The sequence below is a fragment of the Coturnix japonica genome, chromosome 13 (assembly GCF_001577835.2).
Source record: "Coturnix japonica isolate 7356 chromosome 13, Coturnix japonica 2.1, whole genome shotgun sequence".
Classification (NCBI taxonomy): domain Eukaryota; kingdom Metazoa; phylum Chordata; class Aves; order Galliformes; family Phasianidae; genus Coturnix; species Coturnix japonica.
In genome coordinates, this window is record NC_029528.1 from 9812552 (window position 1) to 9839121 (window position 26570).

General features: G+C 38.5%; 1 protein-coding gene across 3 annotated transcripts in view; it reads left to right on the forward strand.

Annotated features, from left to right (window-relative positions):
• The window catches only part of ATP10B (ATPase phospholipid transporting 10B (putative)), a 70930-nt gene extending 45745 nt beyond the window's left edge, over positions 1 to 25185 (forward strand). For all 3 annotated transcript variants that reach the window (XM_015876344.2, XM_015876342.2, XM_015876339.2), the window contains 14 exons: positions 530 to 762; positions 5678 to 5857; positions 6416 to 7001; positions 7514 to 7620; positions 8333 to 8459; positions 9939 to 10123; positions 13731 to 14043; positions 15226 to 15302; positions 15823 to 15948; positions 17314 to 17514; positions 19266 to 19346; positions 19475 to 19579; positions 20038 to 20225; positions 22883 to 25185. In XM_015876344.2, the coding sequence (XP_015731830.1) occupies positions 530 to 762; positions 5678 to 5857; positions 6416 to 7001; positions 7514 to 7620; positions 8333 to 8459; positions 9939 to 10123; positions 13731 to 14043; positions 15226 to 15302; positions 15823 to 15948; positions 17314 to 17514; positions 19266 to 19346; positions 19475 to 19579; positions 20038 to 20225; positions 22883 to 23381 (3008 nt within the window). In that variant the 3' untranslated portion in view covers positions 23382 to 25185. The remainder of the gene's footprint in view (positions 1 to 529; positions 763 to 5677; positions 5858 to 6415; positions 7002 to 7513; positions 7621 to 8332; positions 8460 to 9938; positions 10124 to 13730; positions 14044 to 15225; positions 15303 to 15822; positions 15949 to 17313; positions 17515 to 19265; positions 19347 to 19474; positions 19580 to 20037; positions 20226 to 22882) is intronic.
• The last annotated feature ends 1385 nt before the right edge of the window (positions 25186 to 26570 follow it).

The window sequence follows — 26570 nt, forward strand, 5'->3', positions numbered from 1 at the left end:
AGTGCGATATGAATGAAGGTTCACCTTCACCTAGAGTCAATTCTAGCTGTAGGCTGTATCTTAAGTCTCTTGGCATTCAGCGCTGATTCTGAACTTTTGACTCAGATCCCTCCTTGGTTGCTACTTTCTCTCCCTACATTGTGCAAAGGATTTTATTAAGCTGGCAAGCAGCTGCCAGAAAGGTGTTTGTGCTCTGTGACTGAGAGCATTAGCAAATTTGTGAATTATTGTATTTCCTTAACCAGTTCCAGCCAACTGGAAAGTGAAGCTAAACAGACCTAGCATTAGGCAACCTCCTAAAAATGGCTGATTGCTTTGAAGTGTATTTTTTGTTTTCTTGCAATAATAAACATTGCAGAGAGGGAGTTGCCAGAACACAAAGTGGATAATGAAGTTTTTCTGGTCAGGACTTCAGAGTTGTATTAGCTTTGGGATGGTTTATTTCACGGGTTTTTTAACCAACCAAGGAATTTCTCCTGAGCCATGCCAACGACAGTATAAGAGGTAAGGTTTTGTCTTCTCTTTGCAGCCAAGCGCCTGGAAACATACAAGGAGTTGGACTTAGAAGATGAGGACTTTGCAAAACTTCAGCACTTCACACTTCCTCCAATTAATATTGAAAGACCAGCCACTTATCAGAGGACCATGAGACCTTTAAGAAGGTCCCAGAGTGCTAGGGCTCATTTTCAGGGGCATACAAGGAGCAGATCACTTGGTCGTCGTGATAGCAACCAATCTCAAGTGGCATTCAGCAGTACCATTGTGAGTACAAGCAGATTGAGTTGGCATATCTTTAAGGATTTTGCTCCTTTCTGTTGCTTTTTCTGATGGGGAGCTGACAAGGGATGCAGGAAAAATCCTAGACCCAGTAAAGCTAAGGGAAGGGGAGGTAAAGAAATGAGGAGTACAGGTCCTCCTGGGAGATAATGGTGGTTAAAAGGTTATGTGATTGAGCGTGAATTTGCACAGATCTTGTAAAGCTGCAGACTACTTCCGCTATCTGCAATGCAACATATTGTCTCTGCTAAGTTACATTTAGAAAATCCCTGAGCTGTGCATGCTAAATGCAAATGCTGCTCTCTCCAGAGCAGTTCTGGGAGTTTGAGTGTGCATTTCTTCAGGACAACAGGAAAGCCTTAGTCTCCTCTGAATTTTAGATTTGAAACTTCTCCAAATGTAACACAATCTAATTAAGGTCCATCTTCTCTTCTTGAAAGTTTTCTAAGAGGCATTTCAGACAGAGCTTTCGTAGACTCCAGGAGAAGGTCAAACACTTTCAAGATTAGAACTCCAATTAAAACTGAATGCCTGGAAAACCTTTCAAAATCTTGATTTTCAGAAATTCCAGTAAATACAGAATTCTTAGAACTTCATTTTCTGCCACTGTTCTTGGCAACAGTGTTGAATATTTTTTTTTTGTTTGATGTAATTTTAAGTTCATATTAAGATCCTACTTGTCTCTTTCAATTCCTCTGTCATGTAGAAGTAGATATTAGTCAGTGTTACTCCTGTTCTTGGTATATGGTGGGTCTGTCAATTGCCCTCACATTTTCCAACCCAGTTCTCAAGGAATATTGAGAACCTCTCTGTATCTTTCTCCTTTATATGTCCTCCAAGATATTTTTTTCTGCCAGGCCTCTTAGTTTCTTCCAGATATAAACTACCATGGTTGGTTAATTGGTTTGTTTGCTTATTGTTGTTTTACTTGGGACTGCAGGGTTTTTTGGTCTTTTGTTATTGTTGCTGTTGTTGTTTCGAGGTGTTTTGTTTTGGGTTTGTTTTTTTGTTTCATTTTTTTTTCCATTTTAAAAGCAATATCTGAGGAACTAGTATGAAATATTTGCTTTAGAGAGAGGTTAAGCTACTGTCCTGGGAATTACTGGCCTTTGCTGCTGTCAGTCTATCTGAAGACTTCAGCTAACCTCTGTGAGAGATATGAAGATGCAATAAAAATGAAGACACTTAGGCATTGCCTAGAGATTGTGCTGTATGTTGATATCGTTCAGATGATGCACAGTAATGTCATTTTTCTTTTTTACAAAGCCAATTCCCTCATTGTAAAATAAGGGTCATAACATTTTCTGTGTCTCTGTTTCCTGCCCTCTGCTGCATTTTCATGTGGCTAAGAACAGCTAGAGCATCTTGGATCCTCTGGTTATACAGACAGTATTGTGACTTTGAATGTGTCTCAATCAAAGTTTCTCATAAGAAAAAATCTTCAAATGCATGAGTGAAATATTGCTATTTAACTCACCGAACTTAAGGCTTGCATTGTCCTTATGGATGAATGTTTCTGTTTGACTAACAAGCGGTGAAGAATTTAGTGGTAGTCAACAGTTGTCAAATGATGTTCTCACTATGAAATCATGAGGTTTGGATTCTTCAGATCAACAAAATGCAAGTAAAAGCAAAACGTTGCTCTTTTTGCAGTGCAGATTCCAAAGGCCAGTAGCCCAGATTGCATGATTTGTTGTTTTTGGCTTTTTCCTTAACAAATGCCAAATTTCCAAAGGTTGATGTGCCAAGCATTTGAAAGCTTCTCATGGAAATTGGTATCCTCAGGTAATAGAAAAATTGAAGAACTTTGCACTGCTGAGAGAACACAGTGGTGTTTGGGTAAGGGTTAGCATCTGCTGTGAGCACCTGCATATCAGATCTGTTGCCAAGAAAAACATTTTTAAAAAGGAGGGCTGTTAATGTGATAACATCCTGCAAAATGCAAAGAGTTTAATTAGAAAATTGCTATGACAGCCAAAGAATGATCATGTACTAATGTTAAAAATGTATATGCAAACAACTTTTAAAGGAAGATTATCTATGCGATCACAAAATTTGCTTATTGTTAATCAGCCTTATGTAGATCAGTGATAACCAGGTTGCACATCGTATTTTAAGTGCATTTGCACAGCAGCAGTTAATTGTGCTTGCAGATTGGTATGTCTGAGACTTTGTCTCGGTATTCTGAGCAGCTCTGCAATTGGGAAGCTCTATAGCTACACTATGTATTTCAGCCTGCCTGTTTGTGAGTGTTCACTGCTTGAAAAGTTTTGAAGTTTTGCAGAAATCTGAGTGTCTCTTATCAATTAACTTGTTCATCTCAGTGCATCTCTGAGCTCAAGATGAGGATGATGAGTATTTCATGGCATTTGTTGACACTAATTAAATTGGTGAATGCAGATCCTTGAAAAATAACTAAACATCATCGCTTGTTTTTATGTGAAATCTAAATCCTATGGCTTACCTTCTTTCACTGTAAAATTCAGTGGCAAAGTCTGTTCAGTGGGAAGGTCCTGGACAATGGAAAAACAAGTTCCTAATTTGTTGTTAGCAGTTGTATCTCTTGTTGTCTCTAGAAGCAAATTAATAACAATAAAAAATAGAGGTCAACCTTTTAGCTGGACAGATCTGTTCACATCCAGACTCAAGCTGCTCCAAAAAATCTGTAGCTGAGAAGTGTTGTCATGTCTGTAGTATTATACTGATATCATAAAAAATGCCTAATGTCTGTGTATGTGTTATGTTTTATGTGGAATGGAGGACAGAAGAATGGTGTAGACTTCAGAAAGCTCTGAAGGAGTGAGGGAAATAAATGCAGTGACTGATTTATTCATTTCATAAACATTTATGTGAAGTGTAGAGGAAGAAGGACGAGTCCATATATAAACTGTCTAATGTAGCTGGGAAAAGAACAGAATCACTGTTCTTTCATATCTCTTGTGAAAATGGAAACTGATATTTATCCTGACTGTCTGGCTCTCTAAAGAGGCAGCCTTCAGCCAAAGCAGAGGACAACACCTCACTTTAGCAGCTTGAACATGTCTTTGGCCCCTTTACTGGTTTATTTGGGTACCTCAAAAGAAATGGTGCTGATTAACTTTATTTGTGTGATTCATTGTGGCTGCTGCAACCTCTCAGAGGGAATAATAGTGTTCTATAAACAACAGAGCTATGGTTGAAAGAAAGACTATAGGGAACGTGAAAAGAGTAAGAAAAATACAAAATTATGATAAAATTTGGAACAGAACAGGGCGTTAGCATTTACTCTGTCTACCTTTAGATGTCCTTATGAATTAAGATCTTGACAGCACATTTCTTTCTAGATTTAATGGTTCCAATAAAGAGAGCCCTGGTATTAGAATCATTTCTTGGAGATTTCAGTTGTCCTATTACCATCAGGTTTTAGTGCCATCAAGTAGAAGAAATGCTATCAAACTAATGGGGAAATCTGAACAATTGAATGGTACTAGCCATTTTATAACTTCAGCACTTTACTAACATGATTACTGCCAGTAAAAGCATGGTAAATTTAATTGATCATCATCACTGATGCTGCTCTGTTTCATATTCTGTTTTGTTCGTTTGGTTTTACGTTGTTCAGGTTAATCAATGAGCAGATTTGTTTGTCTGAATTCTTTTATCTGCTGACATTTCATAAGGGTGAATGTAGGGAAACGGGGAAATTCAAGTCAGCCCTGCTTTCACTGAATGTAAAAATGCAGATGCTGAGGATACAGATACTTAAGAAGCAGGCCCTCCCCTGGTACATATCAATTTTCTAGAGGAGGGACTGCATCTGCATTTGAATATTCCCCAAATATAAAAGAAGCAGCACGAAAGCACTGAACCAGAATTTCCTGTAGGAGGAAAGTGCATTATCTTCCTTTATATTTGGATTTCAGCTGAGTTCTGCTCTTCGACAAAATGAGCAATAGATTTATTTTCAATTATTAGGACAATTTAAGAACCAGTATTCATGTTTGCAAGCGGGAGTTAACAATGTACCATTCAGCTCAGCACTACACAGCCATAAAGGTGGTTGATTGATTGCTGCTGCATTTTTAGGGAACTCACAAAAACTGTGCCAGATTGAAGAAGAAGAGTGTAATAGCTGAGATGAACTAGAAAGCAGCTAAATCACTTTGTCAGTTTCATAAGGAATGCATCCAAAAGTCTTGGCTCACAGGGAAGTGTCTAACTTGGGAAGCTCCAGTTAAATATGGTCCTGAATTAAATCCAAACCACACTCTGCTAACATGAAATTTCCATTAAAAGTAGTATTCCCACAGCCCTACATCAGATTAAATTGTAGATAGGTGACACTGTTAAGTAGTTTGGCTTGTGAATTTAGGTTTGATTATAGACAGTGTGGTGGTAAAATTACAACACCATTTCAGGAACAAATGAATTATGCGTGCATTCATGTATTTGTTGTAAAACTTAGGAAGAACAGTTTGAGACAACTTCTCTTTCAGGTGACTCAGGAAACAAAGCTGCGTTTTAAACAAGTCATGAGCCATCTGTATTCTCTGTTGAAATAAAATTCCTACTCCCCCCACTGACATGGGAGATCCCAAATGCATTTCCATCTGGGACGCCCTGTAATTTGTTAGAAGTTTCAAAATTGGGGGTCATATTATAGACTATTCTTGGGACAGATCTCAGAAGATATAAAATTCTGAAACTAGCTTCTTTTTTAAGGAGTATTTCCTCCATGATAATCTAATTAGTTATGCAGCTCTTAGAAATCCATCCTTTTCCCCTAGATATTCAACAAAAAGGCATTTACCTTACATAATTCTAAGTGTGAACTCAGCAAGAGACAGCAAAAACATACCGAACTCTTTCTTGGTGACAGCTGTAAAAGCAAATAATTCTCCTTAAGTAACTTCTCTTCCAGGAGAAGGACGTGACTCCGGATAGCAGGCTGCTGAGAAGAGTGAGAGAAGCTGCACTGCGGAGTGAAAACCTCTCTCCTTTTATACATATGAAAACTCCCACCTCTCTCACTGACTTTTTTCTTGCCCTTGCCATCTGCAATACAGTCGTGGTCTCCACAACTACTGAGCCAAGACAAAGGGTAATCTAACTTTGATTAAGTATTCAAGGGAAAATGATTATGCTTGCATTTAATAACATAGAGCAGTGTTCAGTGAAACCTGAGCAATGGTTATTTTGGGCACTCTTCTCTAGTTCTTTTACCTTTTGTGAAGTGTGTACCATCTCACTGCCGATGTACGTCCCTACCCAACAAGGCTCTTTATGTTTGATGAATAGCTATGACTACCATGCTATCTGCACTTTCCCTTTTAGATTTAATATTACATTTACTGTAATAAATATGCCGAATGTACTGGGTTTTCTCTTATCTCTCAGGCCGTTAACAGAATTACAAGAGCCTTGATTCCTTCTCTACTTCAGAGGCAGAGACACAAATCACCATCAACTTTGGATGTCACTTCACAAATGACTCCTCTACTGATTTCCCCTAACACAGTTAAATAGAAAAAAAAATGCAGCTCTCTTTTATTAATGTCATTTAGATGCAAAGAAATATGTCGCAGTTTTGGAAATTATCTTGTAGCTCACATTTGTTTATTTTTAACTGTGGTAAACCAAGATTTTCTCATATTTCTAGGTTACAGTCCCACCACCAATAAAACCCTCAGGAATCACCCTGGAGAAGATTCATCAGATATTTCAGCGGCTGAAACAAGTAAGCCTCAGCCAGTCTTTTTCATCTTCCCAGTCTAGTTCAGACCTAGGCGCTAGCTTCAGCGCAAAGAACACTGAGGAGCAACTTGCTACACTGGATTGCTGCGACAACGATGACGGCTGCTGTGACAGCAGTAGGGGCGCTGGGCTCCAGGAGAAGAGCAACACAGATATTGGCAGTGCTTCCTTGGATGAGGTTTTTCAGTCTGCTACCCATGGTACCTTGCCAACAGACTTTTGCTATGAGGCTGAGAGCCCAGATGAGGCAGCGCTTGTCTATGCAGCCCAAGCATACAGTTTTACTTTAGTGTCCCGGACTCCTGAACAGGTGACCGTACGGTTGCCACAGGGCACGCTTCTAACTTTTGATATTCTCTACACTTTGGGATTTGACTCAGTAAGGAAAAGGATGTCAGTAGTGGTGAGACACCCTCTGACCAAGGAGATCATTGTCTACACAAAAGGAGCTGACTCTGTTATAATGGACTTGTTGGAGGACCCTGGCAAAGGTAATTAGCCAAAAAGTTATTTCTGTTATGTCTCCTACACAGAGGCATAAGATGTCTGCAGTACCCGTTTTTGCATGAAATATTATATCTAGGCATCAGGAGTATAAAAAAGAACAAGCTCTCCATGGTGTTATCCTTGCAGATCTGAACTGAGGTGCTTATTTAACCTGAGGAGTGCTGAGAATATGGAATGGGCTAATTAAAATTCACTGACGATGCTAACCCATGTGGATTGTGTACTCCACAATAATACTGTCATAAGGAGCTGACCATGGCATTTTAGCTTGTCAGCATAGTGCTATAACATTAAAAAACAAACAAACAAACAAAAAGCAAGTAATGTAATCTTAAAGGAAACAAGGAACCTTACTGAGCTTTTGGTTTATGCAACCCACAGCCACTTTCAAGGGAACTGATGTTACAACGAAATCCTGTTTAATGTCCACCTGTAGGTCATTAAGTCTGAAATGATCTGTGCTTAACACAGGGGATATTTTCCTTGTATTTCACAGCTGACACTAATGCGGAGAGGAGAATGAAAAGAATAAAAGACAAAACACAGAAACATTTGGACTACTATGCACGTGATGGCCTCCGAACTCTGTGCATAGCTAAGAAGGTAGGAAAGCATTCCCTAATGTTTGCAGTTTTATTTGTATGTGTCATTAGATTTATTAGAAAAATGCAATAGTTATAATGCTTTCTTCTTTAGAAAATAAGACAGATTGAGCACATTTTCTGTCCCTCTCTTTGATTGCTTTGTATTCTTTTTCACTTCTTTTTCTCCAGTGTTTGGCCAGTTTAGGCAGACAATGGATTCTTCATCAACCTCAGTACATTTGTTTATCCTGTGGTAACACTGGCTGACCTTCTCTAGCTAGAGATTCCAGGAAAGAAACAAAGTCCATAAGAGAGCCAACCTTCTGTTTTACTTGGCATTCAGCTTTCCAAAGTCTTGTCCTCAGCCTGGGTCAGTGCACTTTAGCCTGATACAGAAGGTGTCTGTGCAATAAATGGATCATATTCAAACTCTCAAAAAATGTAGAGCAGTCATCAGAATCTATGTGCTCCAGTTCGGACTCCCAACTGAGGGCTGTGTAAACAGTAGTTTCTGTAGGCCGTGTTTTTAATTCTTAGCTCCCAGAAATGGGAAGGCAAGTCTATTTTACTCATTGCTCCTGTTCCTGCTATCTTAAAATGAAAAGGTTTGTGTTGTTTTGAAGACAGCAGAGTACTGTATCATTCCAGGAGTTAAGTCTTGCAATCCAGGCTGTCGGTGTCCTTCTCTTATTTAAATTTAAAATGAGTTCTGCTTAAATTGTGTTATGCAGGTCTTGAGTGAGGATGACTTTCAAAGATGGGCCAATTTTCGTCAAGAGGCAGAAGCTGCAATTGACAACAGAGATGAGCTGTTAATGGAGACAGCACAGCATCTGGAGACCAAACTCACCTTGCTGGGTAGCTAAAAATATGAATTGTCATTGCATGAAGTATCACTTGCTCTCCTGTGATATTCTTGGCAATCAGACAGACAACAGCTTATACTAGTTTATATCAAACAGGCTTCCTCTGAGGTTTGAAAATCTCAGGGCAAGAGTACACAATCCAGTGATGGTGTTTAAACAAGTTCTTACACATTTTGAGTAGCAGTAACTTTGTAAAGGTGTACTGAAACTTTCATGTGCCATGAGCAAAGAACATGTTCATCAGCTGTTACTGCGGCTCTGCTGACATGTTAGATAATGAAGTTCCCAAAATTTCATAGCATTTGTGTCCTCAGATAAACCTATAAAATGTGACATATTAAGTTTATTTTTGAGTACAAATTCCAAGGGAATTTCTATTCTAGAACTGCATTATAAAAATGGTAACTGCACAAAGGCATTCTTGCTAGCAAATTCCTGCCATTATTTCACTGTCTTTTTGAATTTTGTAAAACAGTGATATTTCATGTTAAAAGTTACCTCTCTGGTATTTGTGCATCATCCATCACTGTAGTATCTTTTTCACATTCACATTATTCTCTTAAATTGCAGAGCATTTTAGTGCTTTTTTTTCTTCTCTTTTCCAAATATTTTGGTCTTTAAGACTGGTTTTCAGATTCACCCCATTCTCATCTTTCTGTGAATACAATCTTTCCTCATACTTTGTTATCTTGAATTTCTGCAATTGCCAACGAGTGGCACTATGGCTTCTCATAATCTCTGCAATGATTTAAAAAATTAGAGTAATAACATTAAATGCCATAAGCAGAATGACATAAGAGGTAATATAGGCCCTGTCAGAATCTGTTACCTTTGTCGACTCTGAAGACTCTGTGTGCATTCATACTTCATTTCACAGAAACTTATTTTAGCTTGAATCATTATCTGTAACACACCATGTTTACAGCATCTCCAAGCTGACCTCTAGTGGAAGAGATAAGAAGAGTATTTTAACATTCAGGTGGTGATTTGAGTCTAGAATGAGCGTGGCATCTGTTTTTAAGTTTGCACATTTTAAAGAAGAAAGCTTCCTGTAACTTTGCTTTTCCCTTTGATGAGTGGAGCTTCTAGCTTGGCAACAGGATAGCATTCATTTAAATAGCCAAAGTTCATCTTTCCTGGTTGCTTTTATGGGGCTTGATGCAGTACTTTAAAAATGCATATGGTGTAATTCCTCTGCCAGTACATTGTCATTTTGGATTATTAAGAAGAAATGAAATGCATTGTTCTAGTATCAAGTAAAATGAAGAGCCAGAATTTGATTGATGACAGATTTAGGTCTTAATCCAAATGCAGATTTTGTGCCTGTGTGTTTATTTGCTGGACAATACATTGATTCAACTCTTTATAAGATCAGGATAATGACTGAATCATTTGTCTTTAAGAAAAAGAAAGTAAGATGCTTTCCAAATGAAAGAAAGTCAGTTCACGTCTTTTTCTCCTGTTTGCCCAGGAGCAACAGGGATTGAAGATCGGTTGCAAGATGGAGTGCCTGACACTATCGCAGCGCTTCGAGAAGCTGGGGTACAGATCTGGGTGCTGACAGGAGACAAACAGGAAACAGCAGTTAACATTGCGTATTCCTGTAAGCTACTGGACCAAAGGGACACCGTCTTCACCATTAACACAGAAAATAAGGTGAGTACAGAGAAATAGAGAGTGCTGTCTCTCCATTTCTTCACAGCTTGCAGCTTGACACTGTTTTGCTTTAGGCTGCAACCACAAATAAACACAGCTAAATCCATGAAACTGCATTAGGCCATATACTCTCTAGACCAAGTATAACAGGATGAGCCGGAACACAAGATAGTCATGTATAATTTAGTTCACTTAAAATAAAATGAGTTTCCCAAATAAAAACTCTCTTCTCTAAAAATGACCTCTCTAGTGAGCTTTGTAAAGAGAGTTATATGCTGTTGTGATTCATTATACATGCAGTCCTGATAAATGCAGTGTCCGATTCCTTCATAGCATTGCTAGTTATCTTTCCACACTGCAATGGAAATTTCAGCTGCAGTGGTATTATAAATCCAGGTGATATCTGTAGGAATTTGGGCTTTTGGAGAGTATTTGCATGAGTCAGTATGGGAAGAAAAAAAAAAAAACCAACGAAAAATGCAGGTGTGGATTTAATGAAATTCAGGACTGTCTAGTTGTGTGTTCCCTGATTAGGCTGAATCAGAAATATATTGGTGAACGAAGGGGCGTCTTTTTGAGTAAGCAACATTTTACCTTCTCACATACCTAAATACAGTTCTTGTGGAGCAGCTGAAGATATGGTGACTTTACTGACACTCCATCATGGCACATTTAGTTGTAGATGCACACAGATACTCCCTGAATTTCCATGGGCAATGAGAATGCCAGATGGTGGGAAAAGCAAAGATGCTCCAAAATGCCCTTGAAGGGCATTACTGACAGCTCCTGTGACTCATGGAAATGCAGAGAACCATTAGTAGTGTAATGTATGGCTATTCCTAAAACCACCTGGACAAAGAGAAACAGAGAAACTTGCAACAAAGGTAGATGCCATTAAGGATAGTGAGAATTAAAAGCTTTAGAAAAACAGCCTTTTCTTTTGCAGTTTTGAAGCAACATTAGTAGGATACCAGAGAAACCATTGCTTTCAGCAAGTGGAATGTCCACCACAGTGCACAGCTATATGTTTCATTGCTCCAGGCATCCTGGCAAGGCAGATGGCTTTGAGAGGCAGACTTAGGGATGAGCAAGTTCAAGCCAGAACTAATTGCAGAGGGGAAACCAGTCTTTACCATTTCTAATGTCCGAAAGGCCTTCTGTGCTGCCCTCATCCCTGTTTTGCTGTTAATGCTCTCTTACCACACAGCCCCATGTGCTGTGAGGTACAGCATGGTGCTACTCTGTCCTCTTCGTGCACTTGTGAGCCACACAAAGCAGCAATGAGAGCTGTCATGAGAAAAGCCCTTTTGTAGTTAAGAGGTCAAAGGGAGGAGGCAGGGCTTCTTTCTGAGCTAGGCAAATCACTTGTCATGTTTTCCTCCATTTTTCTTCCCACAGAAGATAGATTCCTAATCCAAGTTTGATTTTCCCCATAAAGCTATTGTGAGGATAATTAAATAATGTTAAAATACTGACTGTTTTTCTTACGATAGGCAATTGTATAGAACAGTTAGATGGCCTACTTTCTAGCTTCTTTTGTCTGCAGCTTGTAGCTCTCCAAAAAGGAATAAAATTCTATGTAAATGTCTCTCTCTTTTAATGTCAAGGAAATAGGGAAACACACAAAGATGATATGGAATTTGGCACGGAATGCATTCCTTGCTTCAATGTGTAATTTCATTTGATACGCATATCTGCTTTAACGGAAGGCAGAATGAATATATTTAGGATGGAAATTAGAAGATGGTTTCTGTCAGAGGGGGGATGCTGCAAGCAGCACCACCCCACCTCCAGGAAACAGTTACGTGTGCCCACCTACAGCACCCAGCAGGGCCATCAGGCTGGGTCAGGTGCACTCTGCATGCATAGAGTTGCTTGCATTAATGTATGTGGTTCAAAATGAAGCCAAGGTCACAAGTTCTGGGAAGCTTTCTGATAGCTGCAGTGGGGGAAAACAAATGATACAAACAAAGGTTTCTCCTTTCACAGAAACCCTTTAATTTTGATAAAGTTAACTCTTAAACTAAATACCCATTGAAGTGCAGAGCATTTGGTGGGGGTTAATAGAAGATTATAGCTGAAGTGGATTCATGTGGAAAATACCACAGCACTTCTTATACCTATGGGTAATTTTCTTCCAGAAGTTCATCTTTGTTTGTGCTCGTGTTCTTCCCCTGCAGGATTCTGAATTCAAGAGGGTGAAATATTTTAGGATCTTTGCCCGTTTTTCATTTTGCTGTCTGAATCAATTTTGAACACTGCATCAAGAAATTCCAATCTATTCTGTAATTATTTCACCCAACTTCTTCTAGTGCTCAGGAAGATGTGAGGCTCAACAAGAGGAGACAATTGCAAGGGTGGCTGTTGGAGAACCACAGTGACAGCAGGAAAGGATTGTCTTTCTTGCCCTAAGATCAGCATCTTATTGAAATGCTGGAAATTAGCCATCTTCCAGTAAGGCACAACACAAGCAGACAATTTGGAGGGATTCATTTAAAAATGAAAACCCCAGCAATCCTGGAATTTCCCATAAAATTGTTGGTTTGTTCACAAAAAGCATGATGTCGCTTCAATATTTTTGGGAGATTTCGGCATGCAGGCTAGATGCAACTCTTTATTAGGTGTCAGAGGAACATTTGATTCCAGAACCTCCCACTGAAGTGTAATTTAAATCTTGCAAACATCCTACACATCTACCTTATGCAACATAAAGTGAAAATAACATTTCAGAACTGAATCATCACTCAGTAAAGCTGACAAAGAGGTAGGAAAATGAGTGATTAGCTCCTCAGGTATTCAGTTCTGTGCCACAGAAGGAAGACTTTTAGCACTAACAGGCAGCAAAATAACTTTTAGATCATTGTGGTGTCTTTCTGATAGTTGTGCACCAAATTGGGAGATCTGTAGGGGAGCGGTAAAAGTGCCCCCATCAATTGGCATGGGATGCAGCATGGGTTGCTACATCCACTCAGGATGTGCACGTGTGGAAAGGAGCTCTGATCCAAAATGAGGTAAATTTGCTAACAGGGAAAAGCTTAGCTTGTGTCTGAGGCACAGAACTGTGTAATACAAAGCTTTATTTCTGTCCCTTTGACTCAGATCTGATCTGTGACCTAGAAAAGGCCAAACTGTCAAAGTTACTGAGTAATTTTGAACAGCTGAACCTCTTGTTTCTCTGCCATCATTTATTTCTGAGGGAAGCAAGAGCTGGACTATCTCAAATCATTCACATCAGAGCTTGTTTTAAAAAAATCCCCTTTAACAAAAAAAAAAAAAAAAAAGATTTTTTGTTTTTCTTTCTGAGCTCTCAGCATTGCAAATAGAAATATGTCCTCCTGAAAGGAGCTTATTTGCTGTTCTGAAACAATGTCACCTTGTAGGTAACTACATGATAAGATGTGCAGTGTTTTCACTGAATGATTTGATGTCGTCACTGGAATAATCTTCAATCTGATGAATTAGTGCCTTTCTCAGTCGGTTTTCCCCAGTGTTCATCTGATAGACTTCAACCCACTGCACAATTATATGAACACACACTTTGTAAGGTGCTGTGCTGTGAAGGGAGATGGAGATAACTATTTCTAGCAACACTTCTGTTTTCTCACAGGAAACTTGTGAATCGCTCTTAAATTTAACCTTGGAAGAAGTGAGGAAGAATTATGAGGTTGAAAAGCCACAAAGGAAACTTTTTGACTTTATCTCAGCATCTTTGCCAGCCTCTGAGACACCCGGCCCTGAATTTGGGCTGGTGATTGATGGAAGAACACTGGACATAATCCTGCAGGGAGGTCTGGAGGAGCGGTTCCTGGAGCTGGCGCGGCTCTGCCGCTCAGTGCTGTGCTGCCGTTCTACCCCTCTGCAGAAGAGCATGGTGGTCAAGCTGGTACGGAGGCAGCTCAAAGTGATGACCCTGTCCATAGGTACCACTCTTTGGAATCTTACAGCAGAAAGAGGGAAGTGGGTTCTTTCCCTATGAGTTATGAAAACTTATGGAATGTGTACATTGCGTAAGCTACTTCTAACTCCCCTTGGATAGACACAGTGGAAAGCAAGTACTGAATAATCTTTCCTGATCGATAAGCATGTGCAAGTCCTCCTCTAGCTTTCAATGAGCAAATACAACCCCCGTTTGAACAAGATGAAAGCACTCCATGTTCTGTAACTCCCAGTAGCTCCTTTCAAGCACAGCAGTGCAAATGTGTACACATTCCCTGTGGAATCCACTCACCTAGGGAAGTAAAGCAGTCAGAAATAGTTGCTGTTTCGTGTTTTCACAAAGGCCTTTTCCTGACAGATTTTCCCAGCTGGTGAAAATAGCATTATTCCCAGAGTAGCATTAAATACTGGCTCCTTTGCTTTTTACCTTCAAATGATGTGAAATGTGTTGAGTTTCCTGATCGCTTTTGGTAAGTGATCCTGCTAAAATCCTTGCATAATTGATTTTTATGACTTAAAACTAAAAAGTACATCTCTGTGGACCATGCAAGGCATATAGGTAAAGGAAGAGCCTGGTATGTTAAATTTCTTGCTTTGCCTCAGATTTCAAAATACAAAGTTTCAGCTTTCCACTCCATTTCATTTGCTGTACCAGGTAAACTCATACACATTCTCCACATTGCAGGCAATCATTGCTGTTTCTTTCCATGGAACTTTGCTTATGTATTCAGCATATTGCAGAAAGTTGAAAGGAGCAGAATAAATCCTGAAACTGGCTTGTTACATTGTCAATTACAATAAAATTTGTCATATAATTCAAAGAGTTCAGTGAAATAGGGTGCTGCAAAGCATGTCGTTGAGCATATGGAGTTCACCAAGCAGAAATGTACAAAATAGTGCAGATGTAGAAGGTGTCCATGCCACCAGCCATCTGGCCCCAGTGCCAGGCTGAGGAGGATGTTCCAACCAAGATCAGAACCTAGAGGTCATGATTGCTTGATGCCATCAGTTGCCCTAATGAAGATGCATGGTATAACAGAATAGCCTACATATAACAGCACAGCTGCGATTATTGGTTGTTTTTTGGTTTTTTTTTAACTCTAACATAGGCATGTTAAGCACCCTTTCTTGTGCCTTTATTGTTCACTTCTGTCTTCCCTTTCTAGGTGATGGTGCAAATGATGTAAGTATGATTCAAGCAGGTGATGTTGGAATTGGAATATCTGGCCAAGAAGGCATGCAGGTATCCCTTCAGTTTACTTCCTCTTCTCTTTTGCCAAATAGGCTCTTGCTCATTAATAAGTTTCATAGTAGTCCTGTTGTCTGAGTGCCACATTAAAGAAGCAGGTTGGCATCATTACTGTCATCAAAGAATATGTAGTCCATAATTGTGAGTCCAGATAAAAAAGAGAGTTTGAGCCAACAATTACCACGCATGGAGAAATAAGTGTTTGTTCATAAGCCTGGAAAATTAGCAGATGCCTGTCCACTTTTAGGTTAGCATCTGGTCTCTGAACAGTCTCTGTTATAGCACTTTCAGACTTTGCTGATTTTCAGTGTTTTCTGCCTCAGATTCTTTGCTGCATATCCCCATTCCTTATTCTCATCAGATGGAGAGTTCTGCAGACAAAGAAATTTCTCAATTATTTTTATTACAAATGTGCAATAGTATAAAATTGTTCCAAAGTCCATATACAGATTCCATCTTGCTGGATGGGAGAAAAAGATATACTGCAACCTAACTTCTGTTCTTTTTAATGAAGGCTGTGATGGCTAGTGACTTTGCAATATCCCGATTTAAGCATCTCAAAAAGCTGCTTCTCGTCCATGGACATTGGTGTTATGCTCGTCTGGCAAAGATGGTGATTTACTTTTTCTACAAAAATGTGGTAAGATGATTAAAATTCTGGAAGTTTTCATCCTTGTAAGCGCTACGTAAAGGCCTGTTTTAGGTTTGCTTTTGAAGACATTGCTCTCTTATTTTTATTTTATGAAACTGCAATTCCTGTCTCTCCACTTTGCAGAAGTTTAGGGTTTGCTATTTCCATCTTAGTAATGTGCTGCATAAAGAATTGAGAAAAATATGGAATCTAAATATCTATTGAAATAGCATAATTCCATGGGGGAAAAGGAACTCAAGGTTTCGTAATTCTATATAGCAGTTCAAGAAACTTTATTAATAATACCCATGAGTCTCAAAATAAAATTTGCATAAGGAGCAGCAGATTATTAGTGCTTGAATTCAGAAGATGACTCTGCAGTAAGAAACGATTGCCTGTGAAACCTGATTTTTTTTTTTCTTTTTGCATTTAATTTGATAGGAACCAATTGCAAGCAATGATGCAGTCATATCTGGCATTTTTATTAAAAATTTAATGTATATGCAAATTAATGGCGCATTGAAGAATAATGTAAAGTGCATAAAACTGACAGCAGTACTGTTTCTGCAAGACTGTGCAAACAAGTCCATCTGACGTGAAATGTACTCTGAGCATGAAATACTATTTACTAAGAATTCAAAGCATCCATATTTTATTTTTTTATATGTAATTTTGAATAAGGATTATGTCCTGCCAGTGTTAATGTTTGTAATGGAAATGGAAAATTTTCTTTTTCCTAACTGGGCACCCTTTCAGAGTTCAAAGGAAACTGCAATGTGAAATGGCTCTCCAGACCAGGATGCTGCTGTTCTATTATCTCCTTGGTACCATTAGGGAGCAGGAGGCCTTTGATTCCACATTGACAGCAAGCCTCTCAAAGGATTTTAAAGTCTGGAACTCAGAGCTGTGAACAATTTGTTTAATTATTCTCTGATATTTTCTTTAAGAAACCTAACAGCTTTTATAAAGCTGTATCACAGCGGGTCAGTGTGAAGCAGTCCCTTAAGATATACTGCTTTATGGAACTGCATGCAGAGATGTCTACTGAAAGCATTTTTAACTAAAATAATGTATTCTTTGGAAACTGTGTTAACAACCGAATGTCCTGCATAAGCTTCTTTGATGGGACAATGTAAGGTGTAAACAACCTGCGCACTGCAAACTAAAGGGTCCACATGAGCTTTCAGAGTAGGGAATAACATGGTGGGAGAGGGAGGAGAGCATAAAGAAGAAGCCACAGGAAATGTGCATCTCCACTGCCTTCACAAGCCAAAGAGAAAGTACATCAGCACGAAGGGATGTGCTTTTGCACATACAAGGAGCAACAGTTCAGCTTTTAACAGAGCATTGGGTTTGTACTTGCTTCTCCCACAGTGCTACGTCAATCTGCTCTTCTGGTACCAGTTCTTCTGCGGGTTCTCAGGCAACACAATGATAGATTATTGGCAGATGATTTTTTTCAATCTCTTCTTCACCTCGTTGCCCCCTCTGGTCTTTGGGATTCTGGATAGAGATGTTTCTGCAGAAACACTCCTGAGCTTGCCCGAGTTATACAAGAATGGGCAGAATTCTGAGGTATGTCTTGATTCCTGAAGTAACTGCTTGGTAAGCCAAATGACATCAGTGTTTTTGGTTTTGTGAGGAGGGAGGGAAGAGTTTCAGACTCAACTGGAACTGAATGATCTATTTATATATTCTATTTTACTGATATCCACAAAAAGAAGGGTTAATTTTCACTATCAGAAGAGCTCCTAGGGAATATACAACTGAAGTTCCATCTTGTGGGAGTTAGTCTGAGTGTTTAACGTTGGTAGGTGTAAATGAAAAGGTTTATTCTGCCATTAAATATATTGAGCAATCTGATTTGGTACAAGTGTGCTGTATTATATTAAATAAAGTGACATACTAGTGAATCAGACCTGTATTTTTTGTTTCTGATGTGAAGAAAAGATGATGGAGCAAACACATGTGCATGTATTATATTTAAACACACCATGTATAGAAAAATGTCCAAATAGACAAAGAAAATAGAAGGAGTGATTAAAAAGAGAAATATAACAATTGAAAAAAGCAGTTTGGCTGGTTCCTGACTAAACTCTGCTGAGATTTGGAGTTTCAAACAGTCTCAATGTACAAAAAAAATCTTCCTTTAAAAAAATGCAGCCCACTGAAAGGAAATGTAAACCCTTAAGTCAATGAACAGCTAAAATTTTATTTTCTACTCTTGTGTTCAGAAACAGACCAGTTAAATATATAAAGGTTTATGTCAGAGTTAGGTGTTCAGGTTGTTCCAAGCCGAAGGTGTTTCATTTATTTACTTCTTTTACTTTAAACTGTCAGAAATGGTAACGCTCAGAAAGTACATGTGTAAGATTACATTAAGTTTTTTCTTCGTATTTTCTGTCAGGTTTAGAAAACTGGTCTAATCTCTGTATGCTTATGACAAATGCATATATCTATATATGCATATATTATATGTGTGTGGTTTTGTGAGTTTGTATACAAAGCAACACATATTCCCAATTATAAATTAGTAATTATAAAAATGAAAATTGGCCAAATTTGATGTTCTTTTAGTTTTAGATCACGAAATTGCAAGGTAGTTAGGAACTGTTTCTATCTCTCCTCATAGTAGTTGCTTTCCTTGTTGTGGACTGTGTTTTTTATCACTAACAAGTACATTGGGGTTCACATCATGGTTAGTAATGTTTAGAAGAATCTAGTCTAGTGAGTGGAGAACACTATGGTTGTTTTTTTTTGTTGGACTTCCGTTCTTAAGAGCTCTTGAACCTCACACATGTCATCATGAAGAGGTCATTATATCTGATTTGACATTACGTCTGCCTTGAAACAGTAGGACCTTTCCTTCTGTCACTCCCAGAATGTTTGTGGCATCATAGGTTTTGCAGTCACATTAAAATAGTGCAAAACAGATGCATCAATGGAAGGATCCCTTAAAAAAAAAAAAAAAAAAAAAAAAAAAGTTAATTTCATCCAACTCTACAGGAAGAGCTGTTTTTGAAAAAGAATTTGAGGAATTGGATCCTGCAGGGAAGGATGGAAGCAGTGATTATATCCCACTTTACAACCCCTGGCTGACTGGCTAATTTTCCCAGTAATCTTACTGTCTAGTTAACAAAGAGAAAATGTCTGTTCAGGGATAAGTCTATGCTCTAAATCACCTGTTCAAGAGGCATTTGCTCATGAAGAGAGACCAGTTAGCTATAATGAGTAGCTGAGCAGAAGAAAATCAAACAAATATGTCTGCAGGACAGATCAGAAATGTGTATGCCATCATAATGACTGTTGTCTGTAAACTCCTACAGATATACAAGCTGTCGACTTTTATTATTACAATGTTGGATGCCTTCTATCAAAGCCTCATTTGCTTCTTTGTCCCCTATTTGGTAAGTACAGGGGTCATTCATATCCTCAGACTCCAATTCTCTGTGAAAAATAGAAAAGAAAAAAAAAGAAAAGGAAACCATTTCCTAAAAAGTCATGGTTCATTGCAGTCTACTTGCCTGTTTTCTAGGCATACAAGGATTCCGACATCGATGTGTTTTCCTTTGGAAACCCCATCAATACTGTTTCCCTCCTGACCATCCTGTTGCACCAGGCTCTAGAAATGAAAACATGGGTATGTGTTTAGCCTGTATTATCCACGTGACTTTTTTTTTATTTTCTAAACATAACATATTGTAGAGACAAATGGTTTTCTTTCAGAGTCCTTTATGTTAATTCTGTATCACAAAAAGTAAATAACATACACAGTGAGACTTCACAATATGTCAGAATTTATTATTAGCCTCAGGGTAATAGCTTTGTAAATGCACTTCTGCTTTGCCTTTCGACTGGACAGTACACCACTTTTACATAGTTCAGTAACATGAGCAGAACACGTTATTTCAAGAACTGTAATAGTTGTCACCATTGTCTCATAAGTTAATTTCCAGATATTTGGCCTGCACTTTTCAAGAGGATGGATCTATAGGATACCTGCTTTCTAGTTTTCTTTTGTGTGTGTTTACTGTCTTGTACTCAGGGTCAGTGTCTTAAATGTATTGTGGTCATTTTATGGTCCTTTTGTTCTTACAGACACTGTTCCACTGGATCACGATAATTGGGAGCGTGGTAATTTACCTCATCTTCTCTCTGATCTACAATGCTGTGTGCGTAGCCTGCAACCCTCCTACCAACCCCTACTGGATAATGGAGAAACAGCTTTCAGAGCCCACCTTCTATTTCCTGTGTCTTATCACCCCAGTCATAGCACTCTTGCCAAGGTATGAACAAAGCACTCTTTTCTTCTCGGTTTTCCTTTTGTGAATTTGTAGGCATTTGGGTGAAATAGCAATGCCTATAGGTAGGAGATCTGTGAGGCACACGTGGTGCAGAGATAGATTGTTTGTCTGGAAGTCAGAAACTTGGGTTCAACTTTCTGGTTTGTGAATCATTAATTTATTCAGTCTTATAGCCCTAGATAAGTCAGTTACTGTCCTCATTTTCCCATCAGAAAAAAAACTTTCTTTCTGGGTGCTTCAAAGTTCACTGGTACAAATCCTTTATGTATTTGTTCATTGTGAAAAACACAATGTGGTAGAGCAGATGAAGGCTAGAAAGCAAGTCTTTGAAAATATCTTTGAAATATTCCTATGTGCCTTGAAAGTTACAGAACGTATTCTGTTGCTTCTGCGCATTATAGTGCATCAGTAAGCCAAATTTAAGAATGTTTCCATATCAAATACTTTTCTACATCCAATCCAGAGTCTTAGTTTTATTCTGTGTGATTAGTCAGATATGATAACTGTAATTGAAATTAAATGATATTTGGAGGAAGGCTAATTATTTTGATAGTTTCCAGGGAAAAGCTGGCTTGAAAACCATGAATCTGCTCCCATATATGTCTGTGGTAACCTTACTACTTTTTAATGCTTAATAACTTAATCGCTCTTTAAGATATGTTTTGCCTGAGCTGCGCCACTCTCAAATTTAAATTTAAAACTTAAATTTAAAATTTTAAAATGTTATTTCTGCTTAGGCAATTAAAGTCAGGGATCTGTTTGACTGTCTTGCTAATACTATTCCAGTACTAATTGTGATGAAGTAGCACAGCATGCTGGAATTGGAAGAATCAAGACAACATTTTTGGCACTTGTTGTTTGTAATGCTGTAAAGAATTAAAATTTGAGTATTAACTTCATCTTAAAGAAACTCTCTAAGGAAAAATGATATTTCTCTTCCAATTACTTTTATTTCCCCAGCTGAGTGGAGATGCCTTTGTGATTTCATGTTATGTTATATAACTTCAGGTCAGGATAAACAACACACAATTCAGTGAGGTCTCATGTCTTCTAGGCAGAGCATCATTTTCCAGACTTATTCCTGTGTGATTTTTGTCTTCCTATCAGACCACATTCACAGTGTCATTTTTGACCCTGGGCTTTCTGCTCATGTGTGCATCAAATGCATTGCTAAGAATTTAAGAATCCATATTGAGAATTCAGCAAGGTTAGAAGTGTTGGTTCCTCAGCAGAATACTGAGCCTAAAGATTTGCATCTTGATATCTTCAGAGTTGGAAAACTGCAGTTCCCTCTTGTAGACACCTAAGATTATTTTCTCAGTCCTCATTTCACAGAATATCCAGCTCCCAGGTTCAGGTACAACTTGGCTGTGCCAGCATATTGCAGTGTATCTCACACTGCAGGGCTGTAGGAGGGGCAGCAGCAGGCAAAGTCTGTTGGTGAGATGTACTTCTACCCAGTCTGCAATTTGCACATAAGACACAGAGAACAACTTGAGAGTAAGGACAGAGCCAAATGTGATCTATACCTCGTGGGCACTGGTTCTCTGTAGTTGTTCTTTTAGCTGCCCAGTTGTAACTAGCAACTGCACAGTTCTCTGATCTGAGATGTTCACAGACAGAGATGGTAGGAGCCTGACCATAGGAATGGCTAATACAGACTGGATATAAGGAAAAAGTCCTTTCTTTACAATGAGGGCAGTGAGGCATTGGCACAGATTGCCCAGAGAGCTGGTGTTCCCTGCAGACCCACAAGGTCAGGCTAGACAGGCTCTGAGCACTTAACTGAGCCATAGGTATCCCTGCTCATTGCAGGCAAGTTGGACTAGATGGCCTTTAAAGATCCCTTCCAACTCAAACAGTTCTCTTATTCCATGTATTTTTTAAATTCCTGTTTATGCAGAGAGGAATGACAAGTCCATTGCTTTAAGAGCCCTTTCTGTACTCAGTCTGACTTGCTGGCATTTTTAACACTGTATGCTTATTTATGTATATATTTAGCAGCCAGATGCAAAAATGACACCTTCATTAATGCAATTTCAAAAAGCCCCGATGTTTGCTGTAAAATCTCTGTAAAGGTCACGTATGTAAAGGTCAAACCCAATTAGAAACATTTTGAAAGAGGCTTTGGTTTTCAGATAAGATCGTCATAATGTGGAGAGGTGTGTGTACTCTCGCTGCACACAATATAAAGCTATATAAATTCTCTGTCCTGTATTGGCAAGTAGGACACAGCATTTTTACTGCTTCCTGAGTAAACGCACAAGCTGATTTTAAATTTCTGGTTTTATGTTTTCTATTAATTTAAGGTTCTTTCTTTAGCCTGTTTTAGTAGTATAATCCCAAGCTCCACAAATACCGAATCTCTTAGCAAGCTTCTGTGTATCTTTCTTGCACTATTCAGTGACCAAATGGTTCTAATATCATGTATATAGTATTTTTATGCCTGTAGTTGACTCCATACAGATGAAAATAAGTGTATAGTTGCATTAAAATTCAGAAGCCCACTTTCAGCTACCGGGTATAAGGTATCTATCAGAGGCCTGAAGAGCATTGGAAAATTAGTGACAGGATTTGTGCTAGACAATGCAAGACTGTGGGAGAAGCTAAGACAACTCATTCTCTTCCTCTTTCATTAGGTACTTTATTTTTGCTCTTCGAGGAACCTTTGGAGCATCCCTAATTTTGAAAGCTCAGCAGTTAGATAAACTTCCTAAAGGGCAACGGGATTGTGAAATCCAGAGACTGAGGTCAAGAAAACAAACTACTTCTGATGCACCAGTAGCATCACCAGCACCTAATGAGGACCTTGACCAAAGCATTGGCCACTTATGTTTTTCACCATTTTTACATCCAGCAGCATCTGTACCTCAAGCGGACGCAGGAAGTCAGGGACTTTTGGCCTCTGAGGTGAATCCTCTCAGGAATTGGGCACATGAGGAAGGATACTATTTTTTTAACAGGTGGGCAGAGGAAGAATCTACAGACTCTTCCACAGGACCTCTTTCTGGCTGTTACACCCAGGCACCCAGTGGATTAACATCTCCTGGACAGGAAGGTGGCAAACTAACTAAAGTAAAAGCTACGGGTTTTAAATCTGGAAGCCATCGTCGATCTGTGAGTGCAGTGACACTTTGAAGATGCATTCAGAAATGAGATTCCTTTTCTAGACGTGGTATCTCTGCTCTGCAGAGATTTGGAGAAGAACAGCTTCAGGAAAACAAAAATTCTGTTTACACTTAATTGTAATGCTCACTACAAAAGGAGAGAGAGGTGCGGATTTACAAACTTGCTGGAGTAGTGCAATAGGATTTCTAATATTCAGCTTCTCTTAAGCGCATATATCACTGAAGGTGACTTCTTGATCTTCCTGGTATTGTGTCATTTGAGAAAAATTACATAATCATTAAGCAATTGCTGAGAAAGCTACAATTACTTTCTTTCATCCAGGAATATTTTTCTTTCACAATACCAGTGAATAACTGCACTAGTGATGTTTCTGTGTTGGAGTAATGGAAAGAGAATCCATTCAACATTAAGCAAGTCTTAGAGTAGCACATCCTACTTTAAATTTTACTAGAAAAGTTTTAAAAAGACATTACCAGCTTAAAAATTACAATTCTAACAGGAAAAAGAAAGTCTCCTGGTGCTGCAGAATCACAGCACCTGAAAGAGACTAGAGAATGTTCAATTCTTTTTTAAATATGTGGACTTCATACACCTTACAATATCAGATCTACCATGCTTCCCCTGCACAGTAAGCTCTATGTTTTACGCAGGTGCTGGTTTTACCTGAGACTTAAGAAAAGGAGAAAGCAGTTTATGAAATACAAGAATGCAAATACAGAACTGCAAGAACTGACAGCATAATTCAACAATAAATGGAGTCTACGTCTTCATACCTGCAGAAGTAGACAGACATAAAAACTCTGATTCAAAGATTTATGTTCCAGAATGTTAAAATTCTCCCTGCTTTTTCACCTGGAAATCATTTTGTTCCTTTAATTCCCTGTCTTATCTTATATTGCTGCTGCATTCAATCAAGTATAAATTATGTTTTTCCCCTCAATTACTTACATTCAGTAGTTGACGGAGATACTAATGACAAAGATTTTGACAAGTAATATATGAAGGTTCACTAACCACATTGCAACAAAGGTATAAAATGACCAAAATATGCATAATATGTTCCTCCTTTGTTATCTCTGGGCAACAAGATGCAATGAATTAAAAAACACAAAATGTCACCTTCATCACTACCTATTGCAATGCAATTAAAGGTGACTTTGGTATTTCTTATAGAAATGTTGACTAGTAGTTCCCAATTTTTCTTCACAATGTGGGGTGAAAATATAATCATGTTTTGAACTAAAGCCATCTGTACTTCTGTGGATCTATCACTGTTTCTGATTTAAGTACGTTTTTAGCTTTTTATATGTATGTTATTTTAGTTATTTGCCACCTATCATAATGTGTGAAGTCTGTTTAATATCCTCTACAACAAATAGTAATTCACCCTCTGTGTGTTACAGTACTATAACTAGAGTGCTCAAGATGTTACTTTAATGCAACTCAGGCAAGACTAAGCAGCATATCTGCCACTGGGATTTCTGGTAGCCAGAGCAAGAGCACAGATAGCACTCTAATTGATAAAGTATTAATTGTCAGCTGTAAAGCAATTTAGAAGGAGATTTTTGTATGATGTACAAATGAAGGGAACTGGGCATAGCTGAGATTACTGTTAATGGGGTGTGAGATTGCTCAGATGTTTGCTCACTAGCTGGTAATGAACCTTGGGTGACAAGACAAGATCAAGCCTACAGTTCATAGCTGTGTTTTTGCATTAAGTGGTCCGTTTACTTAAAGATGGCAATTTCTTGTTATATAGTTTATTACAAAATGTGAAGCTTTTTTATAGTAATAAAATGTAACATGGTCATGACTTGGTGTGTTGCTGGGAGTGAGACTAACATAGGAAGAGTGGTTTCGCTGCTGTACACAAGAGTGGCATGTTTTCAGAGGCAACAGCTCTATCTATTAGGCCTTGCTGGAGGTGTCCATGTCATAAAGCAAGGGGACTGAACACATATGGAAACGATCCATGGGCAGACAGCTTATATTCAACAAATTCTGAAAGACCTGTAGAGATTCCAGAAATCAAAGCTGAGAAGTTCACTTTTTCTTAACAGTGCTGCAAAATAATTCTGCCATGCATTTTTCTGGGACAACTGGGCTTACATTCAGTAACAGCATATTGTTGAGGGGTCTTCCTTTAGAAAGAATGCGAAGGAAGAACTGCTTATGATCTCCATTGAAACAGTCCCTGAAAGCTCTAGAGAGATGAAGTCCATGCTGCCTCAAGTACTGAAGGAGAAGTCTCTCTCTAATTAGCTTCCAGGTTATGGCCAAAAACAATTACTTCAGTCAAAAGACAGAAAGGAGCTAAATTTGCTTGGATGCCTGGAATGATTCTATAGATGGATCTGCAGTCTGTTCGTTCTGTTGTGTGGTAGATAACAAATTGGTCCAATGGGTTAATTCACTCAAAGAGTCTGCAACACAGAAGAAAAATAATGCTGGTTTGCAAGAAGGAAGAAAGGTGAAATGACCAGAAATAAAAGGGGCATCAGGAAATATCAGGGAAGGAGCTGGCCTTTGCATCCTGGTTGACTCCACAGCTGTATAAAGCTCTCACCAAGTACATCTGCTGGGTGACAGTGCTACCAGTTCTCCTCTGAAGCAGGTATTGCCCATAGTTCAGGACCTGTGCTCACTGCTAAATAGCCGATCTCTCCTATGCTCCTGGGTAAGTAGTGATCATGAACGCTCTGTTGTTAGAAAGGCAGTGGACAGGCACTTCCCTTTGATCAAGAGATAAATCATTCCCTTTAGAGAAGAGGCTCTGGATATAAAGCATTTATTATTATTATTATTATTATTATTTTTCAATTAACAAAAGCCTACAGTCAAAAACCAAAGCCCTCCAATATGTTGTTTGCAGAAGGGACATACATTTACTAAATGTGTTCTTTAGGCTTAGCTGGACTTTCAAGATAGCTTTTTATTTAATGATGTATTTAGTAATACTGTCAAGATTTAAGATCCATTAGATTTTATGTGAACTCTTCACAACACGTGTCTCATGTTTTAATACATGCTTTGATAGTCAGTGTTGCATGTATCTGGACTATAAAATCATTGGTTTTTGTGAAGTCACAGCATATTTTTCTTATGGTCTATCATATTATGAAAATAATGATACTGCATAAGCAACAGTGCTTTGAGCTATGCAGAGCTATATCTCTATGGCAAACTGAAGGCAATATC